Source organism: Leishmania panamensis, assembly GCF_000755165.1.
Source record: "Leishmania panamensis strain MHOM/PA/94/PSC-1 chromosome 6 sequence".
Classification (NCBI taxonomy): domain Eukaryota; phylum Euglenozoa; class Kinetoplastea; order Trypanosomatida; family Trypanosomatidae; genus Leishmania; species Leishmania panamensis.
In genome coordinates, this window is record NC_025885.1 from 469,872 (window position 1) to 485,472 (window position 15,601).

At 60.8% G+C, this 15,601-nt stretch overlaps 7 protein-coding genes across 7 annotated transcripts; all 7 read left to right on the forward strand.

The window, feature by feature from the left end:
- Nucleotides 1-283: 283 nt before the first annotated feature.
- On the forward strand, nt 284-1,849 carry LPMP_061130 (hypothetical protein; the record flags this gene model as incomplete). Its single annotated transcript, XM_010705692.1, has 1 exon — nt 284-1,849. The coding sequence occupies one exon, from the start codon at nt 284-286 to the stop codon at nt 1,847-1,849; it is 1,566 nt and encodes a 521-aa protein (XP_010703994.1).
- A 472-nt stretch (nt 1,850-2,321) lies between these two features.
- On the forward strand, nt 2,322-5,609 carry LPMP_061140 (hypothetical protein; the record flags this gene model as incomplete). The annotated part of the gene is made up of 1 exon (XM_010705693.1): nt 2,322-5,609. The coding sequence occupies one exon, from the start codon at nt 2,322-2,324 to the stop codon at nt 5,607-5,609; it is 3,288 nt and encodes a 1,095-aa protein (XP_010703995.1).
- Nucleotides 5,610-6,377: 768 nt separating this feature from the next.
- Nucleotides 6,378-6,785, forward strand: LPMP_061150 (nuclear transport factor 2 protein(NFT2), putative; the record flags this gene model as incomplete). Its single annotated transcript, XM_010705694.1, has 1 exon — nt 6,378-6,785. The coding sequence occupies one exon, from the start codon at nt 6,378-6,380 to the stop codon at nt 6,783-6,785; it is 408 nt and encodes a 135-aa protein (XP_010703996.1).
- A 1,191-nt stretch (nt 6,786-7,976) lies between these two features.
- On the forward strand, nt 7,977-9,344 carry LPMP_061160 (protein kinase, putative; the record flags this gene model as incomplete). The annotated part of the gene is made up of 1 exon (XM_010705695.1): nt 7,977-9,344. The coding sequence occupies one exon, from the start codon at nt 7,977-7,979 to the stop codon at nt 9,342-9,344; it is 1,368 nt and encodes a 455-aa protein (XP_010703997.1).
- Nucleotides 9,345-10,434: 1,090 nt separating this feature from the next.
- LPMP_061170 (hypothetical protein) lies at nt 10,435-10,878 on the forward strand (the record flags this gene model as incomplete). The annotated part of the gene is made up of 1 exon (XM_010705696.1): nt 10,435-10,878. The coding sequence occupies one exon, from the start codon at nt 10,435-10,437 to the stop codon at nt 10,876-10,878; it is 444 nt and encodes a 147-aa protein (XP_010703998.1).
- Nucleotides 10,879-11,565: 687 nt separating this feature from the next.
- Nucleotides 11,566-12,462, forward strand: LPMP_061180 (hypothetical protein; the record flags this gene model as incomplete). Its single annotated transcript, XM_010705697.1, has 1 exon — nt 11,566-12,462. One exon carries the CDS (start codon nt 11,566-11,568, stop codon nt 12,460-12,462), a length of 897 nt encoding a protein of 298 aa, XP_010703999.1.
- A 1,912-nt stretch (nt 12,463-14,374) lies between these two features.
- Nucleotides 14,375-15,559, forward strand: LPMP_061190 (hypothetical protein; the record flags this gene model as incomplete). The annotated part of the gene is made up of 1 exon (XM_010705698.1): nt 14,375-15,559. The coding sequence occupies one exon, from the start codon at nt 14,375-14,377 to the stop codon at nt 15,557-15,559; it is 1,185 nt and encodes a 394-aa protein (XP_010704000.1).
- Nucleotides 15,560-15,601: the final 42 nt, after the last annotated feature.

The following is a 15,601-nucleotide window of genomic DNA, read 5'->3' on the forward strand; positions in this document are numbered from 1 at the left end:
GTGCCTCTATGCCGTTCTGGCAAATGAGTTTCTAAGGGGCTCTCTACAGATGTAAAACGTCCAGTGAGCGAGACGCGAGCGACACACCCGCTCATGCACGCGCGGGTGACTGTCGGCTCACCACTCTAACTCGCTCCCTCTTTCTCTCCTCTCCACTTCGCTCTCTCTTTCCGCTCGATGCTCTCGTTGGTGGCGGTGCTACAGCCACCGTCTTGCGCCTGCTTGGTGATCTCCGTCGCCCACGGGAGGCACACACGCGAGAGTCCACCGCCAGAGGATATACATGTCGCTCAGCCGGCTTCCCCTGGCACCCCGTGGCCTGCGCCGCGGTTCTGCCCCAGCGCTGTGCATCTCCAGCAGTATTGGACGCACAGTGGTCTTACGTTACCGCTATTCTATCGACCGCCTGTGCAAAACAACTGTAGCTCAGTCGAGGGCCACCAGTACCTTGGCAGCCCCGCCAGTCGTCCGTGGTGCTGCATCGCACTCGACACCCTCGGCATGCCCCTTAGCGCTTTTTCGCTTCCGACTGGAGCAGCTGCCACCGCAGCTTCGACGCGAGTTTGATGTCGATGCGAATCAACGCGCTCTGCGACATCTGCGGCATCGCACACGCGCGGACACGGACACCGACGGGTCTTCCGCAGTCCCGCTCGACCTGTCTGTGACGCCATCTACTGTTTATCCAGTTGTCTGGCGCTGCACGCAGTGCCAGTCGCAGTGGTCCGCCCGACCCTCAGACCGCGCAAACCCCCAACTCGCAGATGTGCACCGCTGCCCGCAGTGCTACGGCGGCGAGCATTTGCCTTCCGATGCACCCGACGCCCCGGCCCCACCACATGCTGGTGTGCAACCAGGACCGTCCTCTCAGCGGCCCACCGCTCCCACCGGTGTCGGCCTCTTGTGTGATGTCTATCCTCTGCTCGCTGCACAGTGGGACCCGCTGCGCAATCAGCTCCCACAAAGTCAAGTGCTACAGTGTGTGACGGCGGTGCACACGTCCTCCGCCTCCAAGGCGTGGTGGCGTTGCCCGCTCTGCTGCTCTCCATGGCTCGAATCCGTATCGAGTCGTGTTGCACAGTACGCCCTCGCCTTGCAGCGTCATTCTGCGCATTCGAAGCCAGGCCTACCAGGCACTACTGCCACCCCCGGTGATGGCCCTCACGGGGCCACTCGCGAGCTGGTGCCTCTCTGCCCGTCGTGCGAGCGTCGCGGCGCGGGTGCCCTTAGTGCCATTACATCCGCCAGCCCGCGACGCTTCCTTGCTGACGACACCTTGCTCCTTGGTGAAGTGCTTCTGCGTCCACATCAAGATCCACGGCAAATCTCGCTGACAAGTGAGATGACGCTCCAGTGGCGGTGCCACAGCTGCCAGTTCGAGTACGCTGCAACGGTTGCGAACCGCTTCCTTCGCCATGAGCGGTGCCCGCAGTGCTCCGGGAGGTCTAAATCGTTGCTCAACTTACTGGTAGTGCAGCGGCCTGACGTGGTGAGGGAGGTGAGCAAGCACATCTCACGTACGCGGCTGCGCTACGTCACTGTCCACGACGACATCGAGCTCTCATTTGTGTGCCGCACTTGCTATGCACCGTACCGCATGACAGCGCGCGCCCGCTGCACCGTGCCCCGCGGGGTACCGGCGTGCTCTAAGTGCTTCCTGACGAGCTCACAAGTACTCACCGAAGCCCAGCAGCAGCACCAGCACGGGGGTGTAAAGGCGTTCTCGGCCCGCGCACGGCGACGGATGCGGCAGAGAGCACTGCAACTCAGCCGCAGTAACCGCCATAAGGAGCGGCTCGCTGCAACGGCGAATGAGCTCAGCCACCGTGACAACGCCTTGAAGGACTGAACGTACCCACGTACGCACATCGGTGTGTGTGTGTGTGTATTCGCATGGCATGTAGTGGTGGTGTTAACACGGAGTCGCTTCAACAATGACTTTTACAAGCTCGCCTGTCGCTGATGAACGTGAGTGGAGGAGGGGAGCACGGCGATGCGTACAGCGCACCTCCATACACTCCAAGCGCACAAGGCGACGCCTCTCTCTCTCTCTGCCTCTCTCGGGATCTCATCCCATGACAGCGGGTGACTGGGGAAGTACAAGCGAGAAGGGTCACCCACCCGCCCTCCGCCTCCTCTGGAGTCCGCGGCATCTCCAGCGCTTTCGTACGCGCACCCCCCCTCTTCTCTCCACCTCCTCCTGTCTCGCTCTCACACCTTCGATGCCCCCAGTAGGGAGGGGAGGGGTCACGTCCACCAGTACTGCCCTCAGTTTATTTCGCTTCTCTTTCCCACGCCACCCACCCGCACCTGCCATCACTATGAATGTGGATGTGGCCTACGCCGAGCTGGTGCCGCGCTACGTCGATCTTGCGCTGTTCCTCTGCGGTGAGGCACTGCGGCGCATCAAGGATGAGCTCCGCCAGCACGCGACGGCCGCAGCGCCGCTCTACGCGTGGCACCTTCGCAAGGTGTGCTTCCTGCACGTGCTGCCCAACGATGGAGACGCCGGTGTGGATGACGCCGCGACAGACAACAGCACCGCCGCAGCAGCTGCTGCGAGGCGGGTTGGGGGCACGGGCCCGTCGTGTGCCGCCGCGCCACCAGACCCAATAGATGAAGAGGCAAGCTGGGGTGTCGCGCCGGTGCTCTCGGCACAGAGCTCGAAGGAGGTGAGCTTCCGGCGGGCCTATGCACAGCTGCACCGCCCGTGCGGAGTCGACTCGTGGACTGTGGTGAGCGAGAAGTCGGATACACACGTTACGCCAGCAGCCACGGACATCTCTCTCAGAAGCGGTGGTGGCACCAGCCAGGCAGCAGAGCAGGTTCACCCGTGCCCCCCACCTGGAGTGGGACACCGGTGGGACAGGGCCGAAGTGCCGCCGCCGCCGCCGCCGGCCCGCGTCAGCGCAGCACCGACCGACGCGGGGTTTGGGCTTCTGTGCGACTTTCTGAGAACGGCAGCGCAGGCAGGGGGGACGCCGCTCATACAGCGCCTCGCCGCCGTCCTGTGTGGTGTTGTGGCAGAGGCTAAGGGGATCACAGCTGCGCCGGAAGGGCACCCTTCGGGCATCGAGGTACTGCCGTCGGCACCAACGATCACCGTCGCTCACCTCTCAGATCTCTTCGACGAGGACCTCTTTGACGATGAGCTGAGTGCCGAGGCCGGCAACGCCACGCGCAGTTTTCACATTTGGGTAAACTATGAATGGGCCAGTGCGTCGTTTGCACGGCAGACGCAACTGGCGGCCGCCGTGACGACGTGGCTGGCCGCTCTTCGCCGCTGCTTCGATGGGTTGCCGTCGCGGTGGCTGGCGGCACTGAACCAGCGTGCCGCTGCCTCGGCGCCACCGCTGCCACCACTTGTGTCCACGGTGCCGATCAATGTGCGCCGGATGCACACGGTATTGGAAGGCGTTTTCGAGGGCCATCCAAGCGCTCGTGCAATGCTGATGGAGTTGTCGTTGACTCAGAGCACACCGCACCTCACCGACAATGCGCTTCTCAAGCTGCTCTTTCTGCAGGGGCCACCGGCGTCGATGATGATGGTGCGAGCTGAGCTCAGTAATCGTGGCACTCAGACAATCCTCATGTGCATCACCAGCGGTATGCTCCTGTACGCGCAGTATTACCTCTCCTTTCGCTCCCTGGCAGTCGCGCGGCAGTGCGCGCGCGTGGCGTTGCAGGTCGCTCAAGAAGTGCAGTCTAACGCCATTCTTGCCCTGGCCCACTACACCGCACACGTGGTAGCTATACACCAAGGCAGACCTGTCGATGCCGCCAACAGCATCTCGATTGCGCTTCAGCTGACCTTGTCGAACGGGTCAGGCAGTAGCAGTGGGCAGAGAGCTGGCCCCGCAGACGGGACGTTCTCGTCGGTGGCGCCGACGCTGTCGGGCACCGACGCCCAACTGGCAAGCCTTGCCTTCGCCGGGGCGGCACAGCTGCTCCTGTTCTTCCCCGGCGCGGTGGGCCCGGCGTTACGCTCCCTCCTTTCGACGGGCCGGCAGAGTAGTAGCGGCGGCTTCGGTGATGGCGATGCGGAGACGCAACACACGCGAAGTGCGGAAGGTGGAGGCTCGGAGGAGTCAAACGACTTTACTGGGAGGCACAACAGCGCCGTGGCGGTGCAAACAATTGCCCAGTCCATTCGCCACTCGCTGCTGCGCGCCAATGCGGCACTGCTCCAGGCACCACCGGTGGAGGGGAGATGGATAGGCATAGTTGCGAGTCTGCAACGAGAAACGCTGCTGCTCATCGGGGCAATGTACGGCATGGTGTCGTCGCCACTGGTCATTACAACGGCGTCGCTCCGACAGTTGCTAGAGGAGGTGAAAGAAGAGACCTCGACTGGGTCACCAGTGTACAGTCACCACCCGAGGCGCGCGTTACTGTGGGAGGTACTGCGGCACGCCGCGCACCACGCCTTGGCCCTGCAAGAGGGTTTCCTCGCACCCTCAAAGTGCACTGCAAGCAGCGCCACCGCTGGCGCTACTATGAGCGACGCACTTCGTTGCCTGCACTCGGCGCTGACAGCTGTCGGTGACCACTACGGTGCCTCGGCGTCGGCCGCAGCCAACGAGGCGGTTTTCTTCTCGTCAGTAGTCCGCTACTGCTCTGGGTGTCAGCTGTACACGAACGGGTACGTTGCCGCCGCCTACGACGTGTGGTCGAGGCTGGCAGAGGCACTGAATCCAGCCCCCTCCGCTGGTGACGTGGAGGGAGGGCATAACAAGCAGCGCTGTGCGACCCACAGCCCCGCCGACGCCGACGCGGTGACGAGCACCAACTCTTTACATGACGAGGACGCCGAGCGCTTTTGGCCTCCGGACCATCTGCTGCTGTACGCCCTGGTGCAGCGCCGGCGTGCGCAGGCGGCAGTGTTTCTCGGCCATATTGTGGTGCCTTACCGGCTGCAGAAAGAGCTGCTTACCGTCTCCTCGCGGTACGCGTTTCCTTTCGGCGTTCTCACCGCGCAGCTCATGGAGGCACAGGCGCACCAGCAGCATGGCCGCTTCAGCGTCTCGCTGAACGTGGCACGCCATGTCGAGCAAGCGGCGACACGCATCGGCTACCCGAGTCTGTGTGAAGCAGCGCGTACACTTCAAGTGACGGCGTACGCCCACAGCGGCTGCTGGTGTGAGGCGCAACGCACACTGGCGAAGTGCTGCCCCACCACAGCATCTCAGCGCACGTCTGTCCTGTTGCAACAGTACACGGCGTATCTGGAGCCGCTGCTACTGCACCACATGCCAGGGTCAGCGGGAAAGGTGGAGTGCCTGACACGCAGTTGGATTGCTCTGCTCATGCGGAAGGGCCTCGTGGCGGCGAAGCCGGTGCATGACGATGGAGACTTGTGCGTCCGCGCCACCGCTGCGGGAATATCGGCTGTGGATGAACTGTGTCTGTACAGTTCCTTGCAGCGAGCGTGCGCACTGCTGGGGTATCGCACTAACATCATCGAAAAGCGAACGGTAAACTGCCTGGAGACGCTCAGCGCACGGCAGCACTGCCCTACCCCTGGCTTCTGCATCCATGGCAGCTGCGAGGAGCTCTGCCGAAGCGCTCTTTACGGTGACGCATCCTGCGACGCGAAGGAAGAGATGTAGCGGAGACATGCGGCTGGGTCGACGCCGCGAAGCGATTCAACTCTTTGCTCTGAAGTTTTCATCTCTTTCCCTCGCGCTGCAGTGGCGCGTGTGCAACAGTCTTGAGTGGTGTGCGCCAGCCATATGTGCGTGTTTGTGGAAGTTGGCATGAGTTCCAGTGCCACAGAGCTTCGCTGCTACACACATGCACATGTGCAAGGCTACTTCCATCGATGCGGATAGGTGCTAGAGAAAGACAGCAAGAAAGCGAATACTCCAGCAAGAGAGCGCGCGCCCGCAGCCGTGGGCAGCGCTCGGCCCCTTCCCATGCTTGCGCGCGGGCGCATTTCTCTGTCTGCTTCTCTAGTAGACGACTTGGTGCCACACGGCAATGGTAGAAGGCGCAAGAACGCCTGTTTGGGCGTCTCCTTCAGCCGCCTCCTTTACCTCCCCCCTTCGCACTTGTCCTTATTACATTGTGAGGGGCCGGTGTGTTGGGCAGACGTTAACATGTTTTGGCTGAGCTGCATCAGCGTCATCATCTTCTCATGCCTCTCTCTGCGCTTCTCATTGCTGGCATATTGCTGTCTTCACTGTCTGCGTACAACGACATACACCCTGACAGCAGCCCTGCTGACTCGCTCAGTTGAACTCTCTCCCCCCTCCTCCACGCTCGCACTCGCAGCAGGTTTGCAGCCCCCTTCCCCCCCCCCTCCATACACTCAGACGTGAGCACACACACACACACACACACACACGCATCAGAGCACCACAGCCGGCCACGCGGCAATGGAGCAGGGCGCCTTTAACGATGTCGCCAAGAAGGCACTGGAGTTCCGCAACAGGTACTATAAAATGCTGGACGACCCGCAGGACCGCCTAAACGTGGCGGGCCTGTACGCCCCCGACGTGCCAATGGTGTGCGAGTGGAACGGACACCCGCTCGCCACGGTGGACGACGTGCGTAACTACATTGGTGCTCTGCCAAAGACGTGGCACCAGATCGACATGGTGGACGCGCAACCACTACCCGACAACCAAGACGGCGACTCCTTCCTGCTCACGGTCCACGGTACGGTCACATACAACGACGAGCACCGCCGGGAGTTCTACCAGCGCATGGTCATTCGCCGCCTCGAGCAGCGCTACTACATCCTGAACGACTACTACCGCTGGCTGAGCGAGCGCTCGCAGTGAGCGCGAAAGGGGCGAAGACCAACGAAGCAGGTTGTTTAGTTGTTCGTCAACGGATTTGTTGGCGCGTCTTTCACAACTAGGCCACTGCCGCGCTCTCTCCCTCTCTCTCTCTGGGGGTTTCAGTGTGCGTGGTAGCCTGTAAGGCAGCTAAGTGAGCATATGGACCAGGAAGGGTGTCTGCGTGTGTACGTATGAGAGTGCAAGCATGTGGATCCAAAGCGATAGAGATACAGAGTGAGCGCGTGGGCTTTGTGAGGTGTGTTCAGCCTATTTTTGAATCGCCCTCTCCCTAGACCATCTCCTCTCGCTGTCGGTGCACTTCTCCCCCCCTCCTCAACGCACAGGCGCCCTCTCCCACTCCCTCTCCCCCCGCACGCCTTCCTTCACTTCGTTTTTGATTGTGGCTGGTATGGTGGTCAAAAGGCCCCACGGCTGCTGTGCGTGGGTGTATGTTGGGGGAGAGGAGGGAGGGGAGGGGAGCAGCGCTGTGGTGGTGACAGTAGAGCGGCTCTCTGACGCCTTTTTTTGTTGTCTAGGGGGGGGGGGCTCGTTGGATTTGCTGGTCTCTAATGTTTCGCCGCCATGCTCGTATGCCCACTGGTATCGTCCCTCTCCCTCTCGCCCCACGGCATCTTCTCGTCTGTAAAGCGGGCGGACTACCCTCCTCGCTACACTTCGCCAGTGCACCGTGTGTGGCCCTACTGAGAATGAGCACTTTCGCACACGTACGCCCGTGAGTCTGTTGGTGTCTGTCAACCCCTCCCCCCCCTCGAGGCGGCAATGTGCCAAACCCACTCACTTCCGCGAGTCTCCATAATTCGTCTTAGCCATCACCACTGCCACCTCTCCTCGAGTCAACACTGACGGTGTAGTGAGTCCCTTGCCACACCATCTCTTCTCCTACTCGCTCGCTGTAGTCATGTCGCCTCTGTGTCCCACCCTCTTCTCCTCCAGGAGTACGTTAGCTCCTCGTTGAGAGCCGAACCCCACCACATATACACGCTCATTTCTCTCCACAAGCTACTGCGCATAGGCACCCACCCACCCCCACCCCCACCCACACACACGCAAGCAGTCGAGCGTGGCTCCTTCCGCGAGTCGCCTTCACACTTCCCAAGTCCTCACCGCGCTCGTACTGTCCTCGAGTATAGATGGTTTGGGCTTCGCTTGCAAAGGAGGACTTGTGCTGCCATGAACCAGAGTCCTGCCGCGCAGGGCGGTGAAAAGATGCAGAACATGTCGAACGCGCGCCGCGGTGAGACGTCCGAGGACTACGCGCGCCACAAGGCGGCCGCCAGTCGGGCGTTTGTGGAGAACCACTACCAAAGCCTCCTCGCGAACAGGCGCAACGGCGTCGGACGCGCGGTTGGTCCGCGGCAGAAGGAGCCGTCGTTTGCCGACTTCCACCTCTTTAAGTGCATCGGCCGCGGCGCCTTTGGTGAGGTGTTCGTGTGTAAGTATAAGAGCGACAAGACCGACACCCTCTACGCCCTGAAACGGCTGCGGAAGTCCGATATGATCACTAAGAAGCAAGTCATCCACGTCCGCTCGGAGAAAGACGTACTGGCCGAGGCGGCTGCGTCAAACCCGTGGGTGGTGCACCTCTACCGGAGCTTTCAGGATGCTCTTTACCTTTACATGGTGATGGAGTACATGCCGGGCGGCGACATGATCTCGTGGCTGTGTGACAAGGGGATCTTCGACGTGGAGAGCTCGCGCTTCTACATTGCGGAGCTCTGCGCTGCTGTGGCAAGTGTGCACGACATGGGGTTTGTGCACCGCGACATCAAACCAGACAACATCCTCTTTGGGGAATCGGGACACATTAAGCTGAGCGACTTCGGCCTCTCCAAGCGCTTCGTAGAGAAGCGCGGCAATCTGCTCGACTACGACGACCAGCCGTCCTCGTCGAGCGGCATCGAAGCGTTGACGGACGAGAGGAGCATGCACGCCTCAAGGATGGACGCGCCGCCAGAGTCACTCTCTGGAGACAGTGCTGACACCAGCATCGCACACAGCCGCGTTCGCGGGATGTTCCAGTCCATCGTGGGAAGCCCCGGCTACATCGCGCCGGAGATCCTCCTGCGCAAGTCGTACGGTGTCGGGTGTGACTGGTGGTCGGTCGGCGTTATCATGTACGAGATGTTGTACGGCATACCGCCCTTCTTCTCGCAGAACCCCAACTCGACGTGCCACAAGATCAAGAACTGGCGGGAGCACCTCACCTTCCCCCCGCATTCCCACATTCCCGATGACGCGGTGGATTTTATGAAGCGGCTCATTTGCGAGCCGGAGAAGCGCATGACGTACGAGGAGATATGCCGCCACGACTTCCTCAAGTCCGTCGACATGAACGGTCTGCTCCAGCTGCAGGCGCCCTATGTGCCGGTCCTCTCCAACCGCCTGGACACCAAATACTTCCCTGAGATTAAGGAGCCCAGTGCGCCGATGCAACTGAGCGAAGAGCAGAAGGTGCGCGAGGTGGACCCCCGCGGCGTCATGTTTGCCGACTTTCGCTTCAACTACAGCGGCGGGCAATCCGGCTCAGCAAGCACGTGAACGATTCAGAGAGAAGATCAGGCGTGTCCACCTTCCCCTCTCCCCCAGCTCCCTTTAGCATTCAAGTCGTATTGATGTAGCAGGAGAGGGGTGGGGTGGGGCCAAGGGCGGGAAGCGTTCCGAGTGAGATTCCTGAGCCCATTCTGCTAGAGTGGCGGTGTCTCTTGCTTGGGTGCGCGCCCCCCCTCTTCACTGCCCCCGCGGTGCTCTTTTCCGTGTTTCGTTCTCTGCCTGCCTGCCTGCCTGTTCTCTCCTTCTCTCCTCACCTCTCTCTCGTTTGCTCTCTTCAGTTATCCCCACTTGCTGCGTTGCGCTCCCATCCCCATTGCTGCTCCTTCGCGTTCCCCCCGCCCCAACTCCTCTCTCCGACCACCTTATGCAGTGGGGCAAAGCGTGAATCAGAGGTGGTCCTGGACCACCTCTGGCTCTGTTGTCATCGACGCCGTTGCCATACCCTATCGTATTTCCCCTTGTGCCGTCGTGCGTGCTGTGCTGCGTTGTGCTTGATTTCTTATATATTTCACTCTCTCGGACTACGCCTGTGTGCTTTGCTTGTTCCTCCCCTCCCCCTCCTGTCGACCTCTCCCTTCAACGACACATCTTGCCCCGCGACGCTCTCTGTCTGCGAATGTCTCTGCCCTCGTCCCCCCCTCCTTGTGTGTCTACGCACATGAAGAGGTGGAGGTCCCTCCCTCTCTCTCTCTCTCAAGAGGCGACGGCTGTTCGCGCTAGTCGCATCACGGCACCTCCAGCAGCGTATTCAAAGGACCACAACGCGATCGGGAGGAGAGAGGTGGTGCCAAGCCTAGCCATCCTCAAACTCAACGACGTCCCGAGCAGCCACACCACGCATTTTGGCGCTCGGCTGCCTTGCGAGCCTTATCACCTCTCTTTCTCTCTCTCAATCGCCTGTGGCCTCTTTTCATGTCTGAGTACGGCACGCATGCACACACCACTCGCACAGACGAACGTACACGGCGCGCCGTTGAGTCAGCTCATTCACACCACTTCCCCCCCCCTCGCATGCCCACAACACAGATTACGCCTTCGTATTTCATCCCTACAACACACACGCACCGACGTCTCCACGATGCGTTGCACACCTCACGCTAAGGTGGCTGCTGTCACCCTGATAGCGGTAGCGCTGCTGCTATTCGTGGGAGGAACTGCAGACGCTGCTACCGCGGATGAGGCATCTCGGGTGGTGGAGCTGACTCGGGACACATTCGACGCGCATGTCAGTGGGCCCGACAAGTACACGTTTGTGCTGTACTGCGTCAAGTGGTCTCGTCAGTGTAAGACGATGATTCGCCTGTGGGACCGCTTGTCGATTAGCCAGTCAAAGAAGGAGCTGCGCGAGGTCTTCACCGCCGCGTACGTGGACGGCGACAAGTATCCTGACTTGGTGGAGCGGGTGAATGTGAAGGGCTTCCCGACGATGTTGTTCTACACACCTTTGCACACAGAGGGGCTCGAGTACAACGGGCCTCGCGAGTTGTACCTGCTGGACAGCTTTGTGTTTCAGTTCTCGTAGGCTCATCTCGAATGTCCGTGCGTGCATGCCTGCGCGCGTGCGCTAAGGGATGCTCACGAAGTGACTTCCTCTCCTTTCCTCAGTTCACCACGTGGGCACACCCCCTCCCCCTCCCCCCCCCCCACACACAGCGTGCGTGGCGCGCGGGTGCTGTATGCTCACGCGTCACATGTGAATAGTTGGTTCTGCGTGTGTCACGATTCTGGTAGAAAGAGAGAGGGCGTCTGTAGTAAGCATACCTTGTAGCTCGAGAAGGTCCCAGTGCCGAAGCGTCACTGCTGTATTCCAGTACACGCGTCGGTGCGGTATATGCATTGCGGTCTTGTATGAAGATGCGTGTCGCTCCCCTCCCCCTCCCCTTCCCTCATCTTTGACTTGCGGCATCGGGGCATTATTATCTCCGCTACACGCTAAGGGTGGGCGGTGTCACAGCTGAGCACCTCAAGTGAAGCTGACGCTTCGCTCTCCACCCCCTCTCCTTTTCCCTTCCGCCTCTCGCCTTTCTTTTCCCTTGCGCTTCTCCCTGTCCCAGCGCCCCCCCCCCCCCGCATCTGCACGTGTGGCCGCGAAAGCGCATGACTGAGGTGCACCGTTGCATTACGTGGCTCACGGTTACTTTGGCTCTTTCCACCCCTCACACCCACTTCACTTGAACTCTTATTTTCTCTCTCCTTCCAGTTTTCTAGTATGCCCTCCTACCCGCACACTACCGGCGCGTGTCGCAGCGGTGACATGGCGACCGGGACTTCCGGCAAAGCCACGCGACGTCGCATCGTCTGCTGCGCAGCACCGACAACCACCGTGAGGGTGGCGGAGATCTACACTCTTCACGCTAAGGAAAACGACCCGTTCAAGTCGACCGTGTGCATGGACTATCACGTCCTCTCCCGCATCGAGGGTGACTTGAGGCGCGCCGAGATGCGACAGGAGAACCCCGAGTCAGTGATGCCTGACCGCGGTTACCTGCATGATCAGGAAGCCTACCGCACTTGGGATGAGTATATCACGACCAAGCAGTCTCCAAGCAGTAACCGGTCTGTCGTTGGCAGCCTCTACCCATCCTCCCGCGGTGAAAGCCGCTTGCCACCCATCATGCTACCGCGCGCCCGCTCACGCCGCGGCAGTGCGAGCAGCAGCCGCTACGCAAGTGTCCCCAACAGCACTCTAAACACGCCCACCAGCAATCGCCGGTCTGGGGCACCGGGCAGCAACCGTAAAGGCAGACAGATGTCGCGCTCACCCTCCCCGGGCGGCCAGGCGCACTCAAGCGTGCACAGCTCGCCGTGGCAGCATAAGGGGTCGAGCCCGAGACATCAGTTGCCGTCACTGTACCCGCCCAATGACCGGTTGGGGCCGGCCCACTCAACGTGCAAGACACCGAAGTGGCGGAAGGAGGCGGGGTACTGCGAGGTCAATGGCGCCGCTGCCGCATGGAACTCCCACAAGACTGGCAGGAAGCACTCACTGGAGCTTTCAGAACTCGAGGAGGGGCACGAGCAGCAGACAGTCACGGACGCCGAGCGCGAGCGACGCCTCCACTTGGCGGGCGAGCTGGCCAGTCGCATGGAGTCGGCAGTGCCTTGAGTGCTCAAAGAGAGGAGGGAGGCGGGATAGTGGGACGACGCGGTGAAGCTGTGTGCGTGTAATGTGTGAGAGCTACCGTGCGCCCCGGAGGAGCAACGCCCCCCCCCCTTTCCACTGTCCTTTGACTCCTCCTTCTCCTCCCTGTCGCACGTCGCCGCTGGGCTGGCCTCTCTGCCATTTTCGGCTTCCCCTCCTTTTTTCACTGCACGACCGCTGCTGCAACGTTACAAATGAGCGCTCGGTCCTTCTCTGTCGCCCCTCCTCCTTCCCGGGCAACTGTGCATGTATATGTGCCTACGCATCTGTCGGCACCGTTCGGCGCAGCAGCGTCCATCCCTCTCCAACTCTCTCGCTCGCCCGACTCAGTGAGGGACGAGCGGGGTCGTCTGCATGAGGTTGTGCGGCTCTCCTGCTGCTTCACTATTCTCTTCGATTTGTATACCTTTATCTGGACCTTGTGCAGTGTCCCTCTCCCTCTTCATCGTGCAGCAGCATCATCACGCTCCACCTCATGCGAATTTGCCTCGCTCATGTGAACATGCGTGCGTGATACCGGGGGGGGGGGGAAGAGGTAAGAGGAAAGATGTGTAGGTGTTCAGTGGCCTAGTGAGTTGCCGCTCCCCCTTTTTCCACCACCACCACACATCCTCCTCTCGTCTCCGTCTCCACCGCCTGTATTTCATTCTTTCCTGTTCTCTCGGACTATTAATGCGCCCATCGCACCCGTCGCCGTATGAGACCGAAAAAAATCGATGTTCTTCTGCCTCTTCTCTCGCTTTGCAGCCGCTGCTGGTGCGTGGGTGGTTCTTTGCACTCACTGCACTCAACCTTCCTCTTATCAGCACGCCAGCGCCTATACTTTGACTACTTACTTCCTCGTTTCCGCTTACAGAGCTCTCCCCTGCCTGTACCCCCCCCTCTCTGTGCCAGCAGGTGCGCCAGCACGGGTGCTTGGGCATCTCTACTGGCTCTGGGGAAGGGGGTTTCCCCGTGTGGGAGGGCGCCGCACGTGTGCTCTGAGCCTCCCTCGTCTTCCGTTCTAGAAGGCTGAAGCGCTCTGTGAAGCATCCGGTGTGGGCGCATTTATGTGTATGTGTCAGGGAGCGGGGCGTCTCTGTTGCTCCTGCAGCGCAAGCCTTTCTTCCCTAGTGAAAGAGAGAGACACACACACACGTGTAATGTGAAAGTGGGGGATGGGAAGAGAGAGAGAGAGAATGTGTCGAGCACACAGGCCGTGCGCTCCTTCCCCCAGGCGTACGCACACGCCTTTACGCCTCTCTCTGCATCTGCCTCCCCCCCCCGTCTACCCCTTTCTCCGGAGACATACTCAGGGGAAGCGCCGATGTATTCGAATTATTCTGCTCGTTCGGCCTGCACGATGCACTCGCCTGCACTTCGATTTTACCTCTCCAGCAGTAATGCCGCGCACTATACCCTTTACTGCTTCCCTCGCTCACCCCTTCCTCTTGGCCCCCCCCTCTCCGTCTTCCTCTCCCTCTCCTGACTTGTCTCTTATCAGCCGTGAAGAACGGGGGCATCCAACTCTCCGCTGCACCGCCCACACCAGGGATAAAAAGGGACTCAGAAGCGTCTTCGTGTGCCTCGACACGACCGCTGTTCCTCTCTTTCCACGTCTTGTAAAGGCACCATAGAAGTCAAGGCAGCACTGCTTCCCCCCCCTCCCTCCTCTCTATGTGCACCCCGGGTACAGTCGATACCGCTGACACAGAGAATAACATAGCCGCAAGACTGGTCGAGCAGCTCTCGCTGCGCTTCCCCTTTTCTCCCCCACCCAACCCTCTCACCACCTACATAGAAGAATCATCTCCCATAGACCCAACACAGCAGCGGCAGCTACTATAGTACCCGTCCGACAGCACTCTATTGACGACAGACAGCTGCTGCGCACATCATGTTTGCCTGTCCTTACGCCGACCGTGATGAGGAAGACACGCAGGTGGAGTGCACGCCTCCGCACCAGGCAGGCGGCGTTGGTCACGTCCTCGTCCCAGACAGCGATAATGACGACAGCCTGGGTCTGCCAGTATCGCCAGTGCCTTCATCCAGTGGCTGTGTGCCGGCGGTGCGCGCCTTCTCGAAGCGGGCGGCGCGCTGTGCAGCAGCCTTGCTGCAGCGCCACGACAGCGCCACCTCCGTGGTGCACAAACGGAGGTGTGTGCAACAGCTGGGCCGTCTCGGCGGCACCTACCGCTCTCTCGCTCACGGTCAGACCTTAACAGTTTGGACACGCCATCAAGACCTCAACATCCGTGCGATTCACGAGACAGACGCCTTCTTCGAAGGGCACATGGAAGACCACCTCGCCCACCCACACGTTACACGCAAGAACAGGGTTCTGAGAGCGGCGCGGAAGGCGGCCTTTGGCAGCAGCCCTCAGCGGCACTCACCAGCGGCTTCATTCGGTTGCCGAGCTTCACTTCCCTCTAGCCCACCCCCGACTCATGCTGCGCGCGCCACGTCCCACAGCGACAGTGCCGTCGGCGCGGATGTAACTCCGCTGCAGACGGGCTACCGTCTTTCCAGAGCGGAGCAGTGCGCCCTTTCGCTGCTGTTCATGGACGACGCCGCGGACGCCAAATACACATCGAGTCCGCTGCAGACGTTTGGCGCGCATCACACGTCGGATGACGGCAGCCAACACATGGGTCTGAGCGAGTCCCTGTGCGATGCATTGTCCCACGGGAGTTGCCCTGCCGACACTCACGCAACGATGTCGCTCTGGGTGTACGGCGAAGACAGCGACTCTCTTCATAGCTCCCCATCCCCGGCAGCGCACTACGGTGACAGTCCGAGTGCGGTGCCGCAACACCACAAGCGTGGCCGCGGAGACACCACTTGGACTGGGTTGCAGCCCCTCAAGGGGCGACGAAGAGCGGTCTGCGCGACAAGGATACTCGGCTTCGATGAGCTCAGCATGTCATCCTCCTCACAAAGCGCGATACCTCTCGAGGAGAAGTCCGTAGCTCGCCGTGACACGCCAGTGCCCGCCTCGCTGTCTGCCACTGTCATAGAACTTCAGAATCAGCGGGTGCAGTGGAATCTGCTGCGTCAGCAGTCCCTCTTTGGCCCGTTTTGAGCGCCGTTGGGGTGCGCGAGTTGTGTGTGTGTGTGGGGGGGG